General features: G+C 41.3%; 1 protein-coding gene across 1 annotated transcript in view; it reads right to left on the bottom strand.

Moving 5' to 3' along the window:
* The window catches only part of CPA6 (carboxypeptidase A6), an 85,532-nt gene that overhangs the window by 38,666 nt on the left and 30,825 nt on the right, over nucleotides 1–16,041 (bottom strand). The window contains exon 2 of the mRNA XM_069779482.1: nucleotides 8,137–8,212. Coding sequence (XP_069635583.1) covers nucleotides 8,137–8,212 — 76 coding nt within the window. The remainder of the gene's footprint in view (nucleotides 1–8,136; nucleotides 8,213–16,041) is intronic.

Raw genomic sequence — 16,041 nt, forward strand, 5'->3', positions numbered from 1 at the left:
TGCAAAGAAAGAATGAAGGAAGAATGACTCCTGTTGACTCTGACACTGGTGGATAATTATAGCTGTGCTGTAGTTCACCTGGAGAGAGTAGAACTGCTGCTCTCTAATGTCTTCACCCTTGCAAGTATTTTCAGGATCAGGACTGATTTCATCCTCACTTGCTCCTGCCAATTAAGGAACTTATTTGACAGTCCTGACTGCAGATCTCCTTCAGCTGCCCTTCATGTGTAGCAAAATGGTCCAGTGGCAATTAAGTGTGGGATTCCCTGTGCTTTCTAGAAGGACTTACGAGGTAGTCCTAGTTGCTGGTGCAAAGTAATTTAAGTTTCTGATTGAGCACACTAGACATTTAATTGGCTCTAACTTTTCAGTATTTATTTGCTTTTCAGTGAGGCTGGTAAGAATAATTGTGCCAATAAATTGGGATTGATTCACGGGATTGCAGCAGCCATAACACTAGCAGGAACAGAATGCGAACAATGCACAGCTTGAAGTTTTGAGTTTTGCAGATCTTTATGGAACTATAACACAGTAATGATCTTGCCACTCTAGTTACACTGGTATAATTTTACACTGGGCTCTACAGTGCAGAAAAGAACTCGTAGGCTATTCCTCAAGAGAGTCACTGAGGAAAAACTCATACACAATTATATGGTAATTGAATATCCGTTCTTACAAGTACAGATGCCACTGGACTAAGTATATTTGAAAGACGTGAAACAGTCTTTAACAGACTCGTTAAAAAACCCCAACCAAACCCCTATTTTCTTTCTTATTAAACTATTTATGGCTTGTTTCATTTTGTAGTTGTTGCTGCACTGCATAAGAATCAGAATAGTAACCCCTGAGTCTGATCCTACTCCCACCGGGGCTGTGCTGATGACTTTGTTGAGCTCAGGCTCAGGCTTCCTCACCAGTAAAAGAGGAAGCAGATTCCTCCCATCTCAGAAAGTCCAGGCTTTCTGCATGTTGTGAGAACAATACACTCACTACCTGGGCTCTCCCATTCTATCTTGCATCTTCCTACTAAAGTTTGCCTGGAACAACATTTTCCTTTTGGGCCTGGCAAGTGGTTTACAGACACATACTCTGATATATTGATGAATAACCTCTGTTGTCACTTGATGCTCCCTGTGTACCTGAAACATTGTATGCATATCTGACTGGAATCCTAACTGTGAGTTATGGTAAAATCTGGACTGATGACTAAAGCATCTGGCTATGTAGATATATTTGCTGTACATGCAAAGTAAAATGCACAGAGCCCTGGCTACTGAGCTAATTCTTTCCTTCCACAAAGTAGGAATAGCTCCATTTGGGCTGACAGGCTTTCTTGCTGAATTTTCAGACGGACTTTTGTTCTCTGAAGCTTTTTTCAGCATTTGCCCAGGGAGCTGTAAACTATCAGATTTATAGCCAAGTGATCCTTTTCCCCTATGAGATATTTTTCTGATTCCCTGAACTGCAATGACAGGATCAATTCAGGGATTACAATGGATAAGCAGCTGCGTAGGGGCTAGAAAACAAACAAAAGGGAATGGAGTTGTGGCTTCAAGGCTTGCTACGCTGGCTCCTCCCAATGTTAAAGAAGTGCCTGGCTGTGCCCAGGAATTTCTTTTGTAAAAGCTACTGAAGAATGAGTGGTCTAACTCTATTAAGCCAGGAATGTTCACAGAGCAGTAGCTTCTTTGCTACCTATACAAACAGCCCTGGTCCCAGTAAGGCGTATGCAATAGAAGTGCTTGTAGACCACTGATGGAGTAGAAGTTATCAGTCAAGGCTCCAATGAAGTAGCGCTTCAAAAATAATGCTTACAAAGGAAAATTCCAGAGCAGATAAACAGAATCTGCTGGGTCTGAGGACCTGAGCAAATCCCGGTTTCTTTGCAAAGCACTTGGGAATGTGACATTTGTTTCTGTCAGTCAGGTCCAACCGACTTAAAACCATGAAAGGGCTCATATATAAGCAACAGGCTCCTCAAATTGTCTCCTAAACAAGAAAGAGCAGGAGACAATAGCCAGTCATTGGGGAGTTATATGAGGCAGGGGGACAACAGATGGACAAGAGGAGCCCTAGGGCACACAGAGTGGGCAGTTCTGTAATACTCGGGTCACTGTGGTACTATCATCCTAAATATTTCTCTTTCATTTGTTGATTACTGTAATAATTTGCAAATTATTAGTGTGGAACAGTGAATCTGCAAAAAGGTATTTCTGGTCTTAAACACTGGGTCAGGAAGAAAGATTTGTACCATACCTATAAAAAGAGATAGTATTTATAAAAGCAAAGACTGCAGCAGAACATCTCAAAATTAAGATCGATGCCTGTGACTGCATTAGAGCAGCAGCCAATCTAAAGACTGTGAGAGTGATCTATAGCTAGAAAAATAAATAACTCCATGAATTTGTACTTGAATTGCTAAAGAATTTGCTGCATTTTAGTCTATCAGAACCATATGAAAATGTTCCTCAACACTGCTATGCAACACACTTGTCATCTTATGTGAAAGTCAGAGAAGGATCTCCACCATCATTTATCCCTGTCATACTCACCGTCGTATCTGCTCCAGTGGTCTTTGGCACAGGGACTGTTCAAAAGGTGTTCAAGGGTGTGGGGTGGTGCTGCTGGTGGGAAGCAGTTACCAGGTTCTTATTTGTTTTGCCACAGAACTGAAAGAAACTTGATGTAGGAACATGCTGGAGACAAGAGATACATCCTGCTGTATACATTCAGATGGCATCTCCCAGCTGCTACTACCTTTGTCACTTAGTGAAAACCAGAAACTGGCATCTCCTGCTTTGAAAAAGAGCACGACTCTCTGTTCCCCACCTGCCTCATTTCTTATGACCTCAGACACATACTGCCCTAAGAAACAGTTGCATACATGGCAGTGCACAATGTGTAAGAGCTTTCTGAGAACTTGCTCTGGAGAGATGGTGGTACCGTGGTCCTAGAGTGGGGGGGCTGGCAGGGGGAGTGCAGGGGACCCTGCTCTGCCTGGCTGGGGCAAGAGCGGTTGGGGTCAGAGCCACCTCCTGCTGCTTTGCAGGCTGGGATGGTGGCTGACTGGACTCAGTACATTTAGGCTTTATTTTTGCTTTGTTACTGTGGATGAGTTTATTGGTTGAGTAACAAGTTTAAACAACTTCACAGAACTCACAGCAGACAAATTTTAATCTGCAGGGGTGGCTATTTTTACTGGCAGTGCAGGTCTACACGCTATGTTCACCCCATCAGGGCAAAAAGCAATATTTTGTCACCTGCAAGTTAATAGAACCAGCCAATGAAGGAATCAATTTATAATAATGATTAATAACAAAGCACTGTGGGCAATGGAGCTACAGACCAAAACTAATTTGTAGAAATTACTCAGCAAGTGATTATGACTAATGTGATTTGCCTTTGGGCAATTCATGAACCAGAAGTTAAATGTGGGAATGAAACATTCATTATCCATTATTCACTCAGTGTAGGCAACGGCATTTGTACTGTAGCACAGCCTATACACTTCAGGCAGGTTTCAAGGGTTTATTACACAAAGCATTATATGGACTTCTTTTCTTCTTAAAAAAACAAGGGGCAAATGTCCCTCCTAAGGAGCTCCAGATGCCAAGTTTAAAAAGTCTAAAGGGACTACACCTTCTCTAAAAGTGTATGAGTTAACCTTACAGCTCAGGTATTGGTAGAAGAGCAGTCCCGAGATCAGAAGGTTTCCATGTGGACTAGGCCCCTGAGTAGTCATCCAACTTCTTCTGCGAGTTTTGTTGCTTATGCTGTGGCTAGGCTGCTGCTGCTGCCCAAGTTAATTACTGGGGGCATATTCTAAGATACTTCAAATACATCAAGACACAGCCAGTTCCAGGATGATCCTTCAAGGATGTCCCAGTGTAGGTTTCTGTAAATGTTTCATCCTTTAAAGGGATGGCCCTTGCAACCTGCTGACTTCTATAGCACTGGCTTCAGTGTGGCAGAAGGCAAAGCTCTCCCCACTTCCCACTGCCCTGGTGTTTCTTTCTGAAAGAAAGCAGCTAAAGCAGACTGTAAATGACAAAATCTACTCAGGAAATATCAGTGGTAAGGACAGTCATTAAGAAACAGGCAGACAAAACAAAATGTGTGAAACATTGCCACTCTTTCCAGTGCCCCTTTATTTTCTTCCTGATTGTTTTCCCTTTGTCCAAATCAGTGGGCAATAAGAAGGGGTATCTTTGCATTTACTCTATTCTCTGCCTAACACCAAAATACACTGCTTTGTATTGTACCATCATGCCAATTTTCTCAGCCTTCTTTGTGATAAAGCCCTTCAGAAGGATATACTCATTTGAGAAATGAGTTTTCCTTTTAATTCTTTGGATTATGAAAGACAGGCCAGAGGCAAAGGCTAAGTGACTCCGCCTTACAAATGTAGATTTTAAAGGCAGAAGGAAATGGCTGGAATAAACGCAGCACACCGTGAGTCTATCCTAAAGCTCCCTCCACCAGATACAGTGAGGAGGGAGCCTGGGACAGAAGGGATTGTTTTCTCTTTCCCTTGCCAGCATAGATGGTCTGTTGTATGCAAGGAAATCCTGCAAGAAGAAAACGATCCGTTTGTGCAGAATCTACTCTGCGTTTGCCCTGTCCTGGCAATTTATTCAAAACATTTAAGTTGTTCATGGATCACACTGCGGGCAAACTGGGCTCCCCAAACTTAACTTTTGCACTGCAATTTCTGTATTTCTTTGGGTTGACTAATGGGGACTAATCCGGATATCACTAGAGAGCATAACTTTTGGTACCTTTGAAATATACCTCCTCTCTAATAGACCAACTTGCCAGGGTAGAGAAACGTGTCTGAATCTAAACCCAAGTGCAGGTATCCTTCTCACTTCGAGAATGAAAGTGATGTAACTTTTATTTTCACTGGCTTTTCTTGTTCTTCTAATACTGACAGTGGTGGAGAATAATATCAGGCCGTATCATAACTCAGGTTGAAGTCTTCAAATGGCTTTAAATAAAACATTAGCATTCTTCAATAGACCAACTACTTGCAGTTAATCCCGAAATACTTTCTCTGAAAAAAAAAGTGAAATTGATGCTATTTGATGGTTATTTAAGTACAAAACTGTTGTGTTGTGAAAGGATCTTGGTTCCAGCTTTATTTTTCCCTTGAGGAACAGAACATGTGAGTAATATGACAGGTTGGTATTAATTTACTGCTCAAACCAAAATGGATTTGAAGGAGATGTGTCTTCAACCAATTCTGGTTTTGTGACTCTAAAAATCCAAAGTGCAGCACTTGTAATTATAGTAATTTGTGTATATCTGTTGACCCTCCATTCATATCTCTGTTGTTTCTCAGGCATACTGTGTTAAGACAGCAACAGGACTGTATCTGGGCTTTGTTTGTGGCTTATTTTGCACTACTGGGGTTTTTTTGTTGCACTGTCTTCTATTTTCTCCTGAGCACATCATCAGCATTGTGCTTGAAGACTCATGTTTAAAAAATTGAATGTAAGTCAGTCCACTGTCGGTTAAGTTTCCAACTCTGGAAGTCTGGGCATGGGGGAAGAGCAGGGGAGACTGACATGGAGACTTAAAAAATTGCACAACTCTAAATACATGGTTCTTCAGAGGAGTTGATGTCTTGCAGCCACTACTGACTTTTGCTGGTATCGTGAGTACCTGGCACTTCTAAGAAGTGTCATTGTTGATCCACCCCTTCATAAGTGAGTAACTTGAGATTTTTTTTTTTTTTTAAAGATAATGATAAGTAAATGTTAAACATATCCATTACTTGTTAGCCCCCCGGGTGTCTCTGTCTGACCCAATGTAGATGGGCAGTGAAGCAGCTGCAGATGGAAGGGCTGTAAGACCTGAAATGCAGTGAAACCCAGCCTGTTTTCATGAAAATGGGTGTCAAAACTCTCTCTCTTTTTTCAGTCTTCCCTTCAACCTCCTCAGCTTACTACCTCATCAGAATCAATCACTTTCTAATTAACTAGTCAGATTCCGATGCAGTTTGCCAAACTTTTATTATCCTGCTCTCAGAGTTATAGCATGCAATTATTTATTCAGGTTTCTACTGCTCCCGCTTTGATGGCGTTGGGTGAAGGAATCTCTTTCTGGGAGCCTAAGGGAGCTCTGTAATGAGAAACAGTTGCAGGAAGGTGAGTAACCCGTTTGCTTTGCAGGGTTTGCAACATGAGGAGAAAGGAAAAAACACATGTGCTCCCTCTTTATGTCCCAGCATCCAGGGGGAAGAAATTAATGCAAAAACCAGCTTCCACATGTATTTCTTGGGTTTATGGTTAGCTTTTTTTTCCTAATTGGGAGTAAAACAATTATCCTTTTTGGGGTATTACAGTAACATTCACATTTAAGGGTCAGCTCCTTAGTAAGCACTGCAGAAACAAATAAAGACAATAGTCTTTAGGAGAGTTGGGCATTACAGTACAAAGTATTGTACAGCATTGCTACACTGTATAATACATAGCATTGCGACACTGCCTCTGCTGAACATCGGAATTCCTCATGCAACGTGTGCGCAGGTTGGATGTCTTGAGAATGGGATTTAGACAAGACAGCATCTTGAGTGGGGAACTAACTGAACATATCGTTAAGAAACACAGAGGTAATGAAGACAGCCTCAGCCTTCCTACTTAAAGCTAGTAAGGCATCAATGTCTTGACTGCTGGACCATTCGCAGCAGTAAGCCTTCTCCTGGGCTGAGGTACCTAAGGTAGCTCTGTCCACTTCCTTAAAAAACAGTAGCAAGAAAGCTTCATCGTAACTGAAAGATGGAATGCTTCTCAGGAGGGTGCAAGAACTCTTCTAAGATCTTAATTTTGTTTGATTTGGTATGCAGACTGAGATTTGATTTACTTGTATCCCAGATGTTAACTATGGACTAGAAAATTACATGTACCTTCATTCTTTGCCTCAGTGAGAACACAATCATTTACATGAGGTTTCGACAATGGAGACAGAGATACATCGCAGACTGCCTAATAGTTTGCTGCAGTTGAAGGCAGTGAGCAGCCCAGAGGTTTTGCCCATGCTCCCATCACTTTGGTACCACTGGTGTTCTGCTGTGACCCAAAACTGTATGTCACAGGACTGCCAAAGTTATCAACGTGTTCCTTTGTCTATGCCCATGCAGCTTTTTCAGCCAGACACAAGCGAAGGCTTGAGTTTGCTGTGCCAAATGACTTTAGCTTGTGCCCATACTGCCTGTAAGGCTGCCCATCAAACTTCTTTGCCTTCATAGGTACAGGGAGAAGTCAACTGTTGCCCACCAGGCTCAAGCAGAGTATGAGCTAACACAGGGGAAGACGCAGAGCCTGGGACTCGTGTTCAACTCCTGGAACAAACTCTACAGCAATCATGTTCTTGCTTCCCTGGTTCTGCTCTAGTTAGGCTGTGTTTTGGAGACAATATGAGGCTTGTCCCTCCCCCAGTGCCTGAGGGCAGCACATGTGCATGGTGCAGTCCTTTCGATGCTGTCACAGGGGCCAGAGACCTGGCTTAGAGGTACTCCCCATCCTCCTCTGAGATAATGGGCCACACTGCTGTGGAAAGACTGCCTGTGCCTTCATTACGTGTGCCGGCAAAGCAGCACGCTGTAGAGTGCTCTTGTGCTGCACTTCTACAGTGACACCACTGCTTTTCATTTATATCTGCAGAAAAAGGCCAGGGAAGAAAGTTTTTGGCTTGCTAGTGAGTCTTGTAGACACTCTCTCAACTGCCTTACAAAATTATTCTGCCAGAGCAATTCTCAAACTGAAGCCACTTACTTTTTCCTATTCCTGTGTGTGTTCACATCTTGAATTAACTCAGTGTTTTAAATAAAACCATCAGCCAGATAATGAAGCATGCAACTATGTATGCTAGCAAGAAGTGGAAGAGCAAAAAAAGCAAATTTGCAAGCATGGCACCTATATTATTTTAAGGCAGTAAATGTTTCTTGTTACAATTGTCAGGCATGATGAATCTAATTCCTATGCTATTTTATTGGGAAATCAGGAATTTAATGGGCAAAGGCTGCTTTCCAGAGTATAAAATACCTTGAAGTAAAGTGCCAAGTGAAAGGCATGCCAGTTAACCCACTACAGTCTTCAACAAAGATCAGAAAAAGAAGATGAAAATCAAACTCACCTTAAGCCTGTTAAATGCAGCCCTCAGGATCTGCGTTTCCCTCTCGCTCTCAGGAACAACTCGTATCACTTTATCACTGCCAATAACAGAACATTGAATTGACACTTTAAGGGTCTTTGCAGCAATGCAATTCAACAGTAAATAGGTTCAGATAGCTACCATACTTGTGCTCTTTTTCAGCATCTGCAAATTGTCAGATGAACTGGAGCTCTGCTTCTACACTTGCTCCCTGGATTATGGACTTCCATAGAAATGATTTGCTCTTTACAGATTATGGTGTCAGCTTGACCCTCCATTTCCATGGAAATGCTTTTGTTCATTCTTTCTAATTTAAGCCATTCAGGCTGACATCTTCCATACTGAGTATCTGCCTCAGATCAAAACAATTTATTTTTTTTGCCAAAACAAATAATCTGTTTATGAAGACAAGATTAGGTAAAATACATTGCTTTTTTATGTTTAAACATTTAATGGGCTTTGAAGCTTTGAAGAGTCCAATGTTCTCATGCGTTAAAGAGGGGACTTCACTTTAGAAGAGAGGTGACCTTCATATCAGGGGCATGCCTTTTGCTTTATCCTTTAAAGCTTGTACAAATTTTGTGAAGTAAATAGCTGTTCATACATGGTCAAAAGCTTCTAAATAATAGCAGCTCGTTTTATGCACTTTCTTTAGCAGATCTCAGTAAACATAACTTTGCAAACAGGCAAAAAGAAACTGAATAGCTGTCCATTCAATGACCAGCATCCATGTCATGAACTATGAGAGGCTGGTGACTGTAGAAAACATAGGGGCCTATCATGTAACTAAGACATCATCATCATAATCCATACAGAAGAGGGCTGAAATAAAATTGCATGGCCAATGCTAATTCCAGAATTTTCCTACATTTTGAGTTTTTGAATTTGTACTGTTGATAATCAGTACTTTTGCTCTTCCAAGACACCTTGGAGGTCATGCATATCTTTATTTCTACAATTCCATCCACTAGGCAGAACCCCCTTTTAAAAAATTTCTTTACCTTCCATTTCCTCATTATGTGGGAATGTTATGCAGTACATTTCCCTTGACATTGAGAGAAGTTTGTCCCTTAAATATATTGTGAACTCTCCTACTTTCCTGAAGCTTCCGAGTCTGCTCAGAAGATATTTGGCCAACTAGAAGCAACACTGGTGAGTGTGCATTTGCTGGCCCCACTTTTTTAGGAAGACTCCCAAGCTGCTGCTGTTCTCAGCAAGCAGGCACCAGGTCTTGCCTTTGGTGTACGGCAGCTACAGCTCTGGTAGGACTCACCTTTGTTGTAAGAATCCTTAACGCATATATAGGTAAGCATTAAATACTGTCAGTATGTGGTTCAGAAGAATGCACTGGTCATTGGGTTCAGTACTACTAATAAATACTGAATTTTGAAATGGCTGACTCCACCTCTTTCTGGCAGTCATTTTCCCTTCCCTCATTCTTCTTTAGTCTTTTCTCTCCAGTCAACATCTGCTCCCCTTGGTTAGCCTCTGATCCTTCTTTCTGTATGAGCTCTTCAGTTTTGGTTCTCACTCCTGCTGAGCTTTCCCTGTAGACAGGTCTCTAGCCTTAAAACTCCCAAGTCTTCCAACAGCTTCATGGGTCCAGTTAGACTCCAGATTATGGCTGCAATAACACTGATGTACCCAGAGATGTGGACCTCAGTCCATTCTGCTTGGATGCTGTTGACCTTACTTCACAAATGGTCTATGCCTAAGAAGGAAGATTCTTGAAAGCATTCTTGTTATAATTTGGCAGCTCTAAAATTTTAGGGGAAATGACTATGCTTCCAAGCCAAGTTTAACCTCCTGTATAGGAATGTACACAGAAAGGAATAAGCCTCTTAGAGTACTACAACTGCTGCATCTTTTCAAGGAAAATAGATGCTTTTAATTTATCATACATACAACAGTAATATTCTTTCCCATTACTCATTTCTTTCAGAGTAGTAAATTGCTGTTAAGAGGAAATGAGTAAAAAGAAGCTATGGTTACCCAGGACATGTGAAGGTGAAGTAACTAATAAAGATTCATTGACATTTCTGGAAGGATTGGGACAACTGACATATAAAACCCAGATTTTAATGAAATAAGTAGCTAGGCATGTGTTACGCAGCTGTAATGGAATTTCGAAGGAATGGTTATCACTTAGGTACGGTCTTGAATTAATACACATCACTCTAAACTGTCTTGGATTAGCTCAGTAACTCTGTCATTTCCAATGTGACGAAAGACCTGCCTTAAAGAGGAAAATCCTGGTGCTGTGACAGATTGATCACTTGACACATTGTTGAGAAATGCCTCAAGCTGTGGCTGGGTCTGCTGCTAGAGAGCTCATAACAAGCAGTTTAGCATACCTGGTACTGTTAGTATTTTATGAAAAGACAGTTAAGCCATTATGACAAGGCAGTTTCATTTTTTGTGCATGCAAGATGCAGGAATACACTGAATTCCTGAGAACTGTTTGCTGACACCCACTTCTGTAGGCAGCTAGCCAGTGGATAATCATGTGTTCTTCAGAAAAGCACAGATACCAAATCCAGCTTTACTCCTGATATCTGCCAGTCAAAGAACATAGTCCTAAGGTTATTTTTTTAGCTTTACAGCTTTCCTAGTTACATTTCATACTAAAGAAATCAATTACCTTAAACACTGCACAGTTCCCACTGAATTTAGGGTAGAACTCCAACAGCCCACCCAGTATTTAAGAGCCAACAACAAAACCTATCAGATCATGGACTAATGTGGCTGATAAATGGCAGCTGTAGCCCAAACACTCAGAACGACCCCCTGGTGAGGTCCTCTGCCATCCCTTGTGTCTAGCTGTTGAGGAGAAAGCAGCAAGTGATCATGTACACATCTAGAGAAAGCTGTGTTGCCTGCAGACATTGTCAGCACTCTGCTGATTTATGCAGACAAGGCTGTTTTTCTAACCATAGCATCTCTAAACTTTTTTTAAAGTCTATTTTTTTAAATGTCTAAACAAACAGCAAGATGGGATGTATTTTGTAGAAATTAATATAGAACTTTACATCCACCAGGACAAACTTTCTATTTACCCCTAGTAACTAGGCTAATGGAATTTAAAGCCAGGACTTAGTGAGATCATTTGAATTTTGTGTAAACACAGTTGAAAGCCTTTGCAAAGAGCAATACACAAGCTTTATAAAATGAACTGACCAGATGAGAGTGGTGAGCAAAGAGTAGAAGCCAGACTGCTGGTGTCCCCAGGGACAGCCTTGTGTCTGAGCAAAATGGGTGACCAGCTGTTGGCTAGCACTGACATGCAATGACATTTTTTTTCCCTTCATTACCCCTTATACTTTCAATAACAGCATGAAAAATGACACAGCTGCTTTTGAAACACAGAATATGCTACATGGGCCTGTGAAGGGTGATATTGCCTGCTGCCAGTGGGGACTAGAACCTATTGGTTTATTTCTTTGGCTCTTTTCATTTACTATTTTCCATTTACTTCATAGTTTTACTCATCTATGAACAGACCAGATGGATTCAATGAAACCATTCTGCAGCACATATACAACTTCTTTACTGATGGAATTAGTAGTTCTCTCTCATGAAACTTTCCTGCTGAAGTCCCATGGCATGAACTGCATTTATGTAAATTCCTCGTTTCCTTCAGGAAAATCCTTCTTATTGTTTTATTTTCCTGACTGATGTGAACCTTAATCAGCTCGCTCTCCTCTCCCATGGAATTCAATAAAAGTATGTTTACAAAGGCTTTACAAGTATTTTAAACACAGTTTGAGGAATGATACGTTATAAATCAAATACCTATAGAAAAAATTGTAAAGAAAATAAATCCCCACTTACAAGCATCCATTCCTAATGGTAGAGGAGGGATTATAGTTCTTGAGAACAAGCTGCCATAGCTGTTGCGTTTAAGTGGTTCATTAAGGCTTGGGAACTAGTTACACACTGAAAGGCACATCTGAAAAAAGGTACAGCATGAAAGCCTCTCATCAACTCCCAATATGCCATCAAGTATCATTTGTGATGAAAGTTCAATCGCTTCATTCCCTTTTCTCTGCTAAACTCCTCTGCTAGTCAAAATGCTAAAAAATATTCAAACGTTAATTTTTTTATCTCTCTTCATTAGTGGGATGAAGAGCTTCAACTGTGGACTCAATACTGTTACAAAAACCAGTTACTTAAATAAGGTTGGGCTCCTTCCTGAGACCTCATGGGGACATCTGGAAAGGGAACTGTACAAAACTTCCTGAGCCCTTCTTTACAGTTTTCTCTATTATAGCAGATGCTGATCCAAACAGATGAGAGCACCATCTGCATTTTCTAGGTAGCATTATATATATTTTCTGCCTTTAAGGCAGAAAAACTGATGTTGCTCCTGGTATAAGGAAGAGGTAGCTAATCTAAAGATTTGTTTGGGTAAAGTAGACAGAAATGCTGGGGAAGCAAAATAGGTTATTGCGTGATGTTTATCAGTATAGCACAGATGGCTTCTCTGAAAACTGAATTTATATGCAAGTTGCCCGCTAATTCCCAGGCATGTGATATCCGAGTTTCATATATGTTTCTCCGGTGCAAAAAGTGTTTCCTACTTTACCCAAGCAGGAAACTTTAGGGACTAAACCAATGTTGTATTACTAGTACTCTTCCTTTAAACAGCTTCATTCCAGAGACAGATGGTCTGGAAAAGTGAATGACTGCAGAAATTCCAGTTTTCATTTCAACTAAGGAACAATGCTTTTCCAGGCAAAGCTGGCCTCCAATGACTTGTGAACGCTTCATATACAGCTGTCTACCTCAAACACAGGAAGTGGGAACCAGTTGCTTCAGTGCATGTCTCTGTCTCAGAAAAAAAAAGTGCGTGTATGGTAATGGATAGCATCTTGCTTCACCAAGTGTCATCTAGTTGTATGCAAATATAACAGAAAGAAAGTAGTTACTCAGGGCAGAAAATAAGAAGTAACAAGACAAATACACACTTAAGAGAAACTAACAAAGTAAGAAAGTAGACGACAAGGAGATATAGTGCTAACTGTGCAGCATTAAGGTATGCAAAAACTTGGGAGGTGCCCATTTTGACCCAAGGGGGAGGCTGCAGTAGTCTGCTTAAATGAAACAGCATTATACTAATTTGAATTAACTTCCTAAGAAACGTATTATAATAACATGTTTGCATGAAACAGCTGATGGTTGTTTAGCTTGGATGTAATCCTTCCAATGACATGTTATATCAAGCACAGCTACTTTTAAAGAGAGGGCCATCACCATTCCAGTAACAGAGATTACTAAAGGAGTTTCTGCTATAACCCCATCTGCTTCTTTATTCCCACAGCTCATATATTTCTCCAGTGAGTTGCTCTGTGCTTTGTAAGGAACTGATGAGTAGATGGTGATGCTGTCAGGCCTGGCATGGGCCTGACAGTACCAGGATGCTTCTCTGTCCATCTGGGTGCTCCCCTGCCCAAACAGGAGAGCTTCCCCTCATAGTCCCTCTTCATCTTGGCTGCAGAGGCATGTTGGACAAGCTTGGTTTACTGTCCTGATCAGGTTGTGGCAATCAAGCACAGGGCTGCCCAGCCAGTGGCCCTGGACAGACCTGATTACATCAGTTGCATATATTTTTATCCCTTTTCCCGTTCTTGACCCTCCCTTTCACTATGCTTGTACCTTGCTTTCTCTGTCCATCTCCTCTCAAATAAACAACTCAGCCCTAATTACTTTTTCCCAATTGGTCCCAGCTTTGCTACATCTGTACCCAAATTTGGTCTTTCTGGGCAATCTCAGCCTCATATGGTATTACTGATAGGGTTACCTAGGTATTGTTGCCTGCAAAATGTCCCTAGTATTCCCCTTCAATTACCTGTGAAATTCAACCACTTCTCACATAACTCCTCCTTTACCTCCTGCAAGATCCAGCTGTCCTTCACAGTGCTATCTGAAATTTTTGTCAGCTTCCCACATTGTCATATCCAGCAATTTCTCATCTCACGTCCCATAGTTTGTCCACGTCCTGAACAGTCAGCTTAACCTCAGGCCACGGTCTAGTCCACAGCCTGCGTGTGCCTGCAGCCCCAGCCCTCCTCCATGCTAAAAGTCCACACAGAAACTCATATGCTTTTCTGAACTTCAAAATTGTTCATTCTAAGCCCCACATATGTTTTCAGATAACTGCAGCAACTACTTCCAAATTAAGTATCTCGGGACTCTGCACAGCAGATTTGCTCTTGTCCTCAGTGAAATCAAAGAAAGAACACCAAGTCTGAAAGAGCGTTGTTACAGAATTTAGGTATCAGAAGGCCGAAGGGGCAAATGGTTCAGCATTAGAGGTCTACATTAGACTTCTTGCACTCCAACTTCCTTTAAGACCTTGAGCAAACCATCACAGGTCATCTACAAGTGAGCTTAAGTGCAGGCTTGGCAGAAGGTTTCTTATACTGAGCTCCACATGCTTTATATCCACATTGCTGGATGTCATTCAGTTGTAAAAACCACACACTCCGTATTTGGTTAGAGATACTTCCGAGTGGACCAGTTTGTTTGGTCCCTCTGCCCCATCCATTCCATTGGCCCCAGCAAGAGTCTGGGCTCTGTCCTGGTGGGTTGGCTTGAAGCACAGGTATTTGCAAAAGGGTGGCCACTCAGCCTGACTTGGGAGCTGAGTACACACTTGCCTGTAAAGCATGATGGACAAGCTTAGGGTTAGAGCTATGCTTAGCTGACAGTGTAAACATGGCTCAGCTCCCCACCCCTATAAATGGGGATGATAGCATCTTTTAAACTTGTGGGGGTACTGAGAAAATAAATAAATTCATGACTTTTAAGCTTCCAGATGGCTACAGTAATGGGAGCAATGCAGGGACCACAGATGGAAAGCAGTAAATACACATTTTACAGAAGCTGAAGAACAAAATTCTACAACTCTTTTCAAGTCATGAAACATTGTGCATTACCTGACAGACTTCAATGGTGTCACAAGCACTGTAAGAGATCATCTCTAAGCCCAGAAAGATATCAAAACTCCCATGGTCCATAGGTCTGACTTGCCATGCGGCTCTCGGTTTCCTTTGCTTGCCTTTGATCTTAACAGAGAGAAGCAGATACACTCAGACATGTACAATGCTGGGAAATGGACCAGGCTTCTTCAAGCCCTGTTTTCTATTACAGACACACACACAGACACACACACACACACACACACACAGAGAGAGAAGAGGCAGAAGAGCACTTTATTTGTTCTAATGGTTATACTTCCCCCTAGAGTTATCAAAGACTGTACTGCATGAAACTGGACAAAGGCATCAGTTGCCCAGCAGGTCTGATAATGCCTCAGAAAGACAGTAAATGCTTGTGATTCACTCATGGTGGAGAAATAAAAATCAGCATTTCTGCTTGGTCACCCTTCTCAGAACTTGAAACCTCACTATTCCTTGACTACTTTGCTTTTATTAAAGTGAAAGTACCATCACATCATGTGGACATGGCTTTGGCTTTTCTAGTATATCTGTTTGAGACTGAAAAAATCAAAGGCTAATTTGAACAAACAAGGTAAACAATGTTAAGCTACAATTTATGTTTTTTAAAAAATTTAATATTGATGCTTTATTATTTGGTGCTACTCCTTTGCATCCTTTTTCAAATACTTTTTTCAATATCCCATAAAAGCTTTTTTTCAAATCATGTAGTATTTTCCACATCTTGAGCTTTTTCCATGTATAAGTCTCCTGATAACACAGATAATTTGCCGAAGTCTTGTTTGTATGCAAAGAGGGTGTGCAGAGGATCCTTACTTTTCAAGGTTCAGTGAAAAATTAGTAGATGCTGTACTACTTTCCTTTTATGGTTTTCCACAGACAATGAACTGATAAAGAACAGCAGAGTCCAAACAAGAGATGTCCATGC

Source organism: Haliaeetus albicilla, chromosome 3 (assembly GCF_947461875.1).
Source record: "Haliaeetus albicilla chromosome 3, bHalAlb1.1, whole genome shotgun sequence".
Taxonomy (NCBI): domain Eukaryota; kingdom Metazoa; phylum Chordata; class Aves; order Accipitriformes; family Accipitridae; genus Haliaeetus; species Haliaeetus albicilla.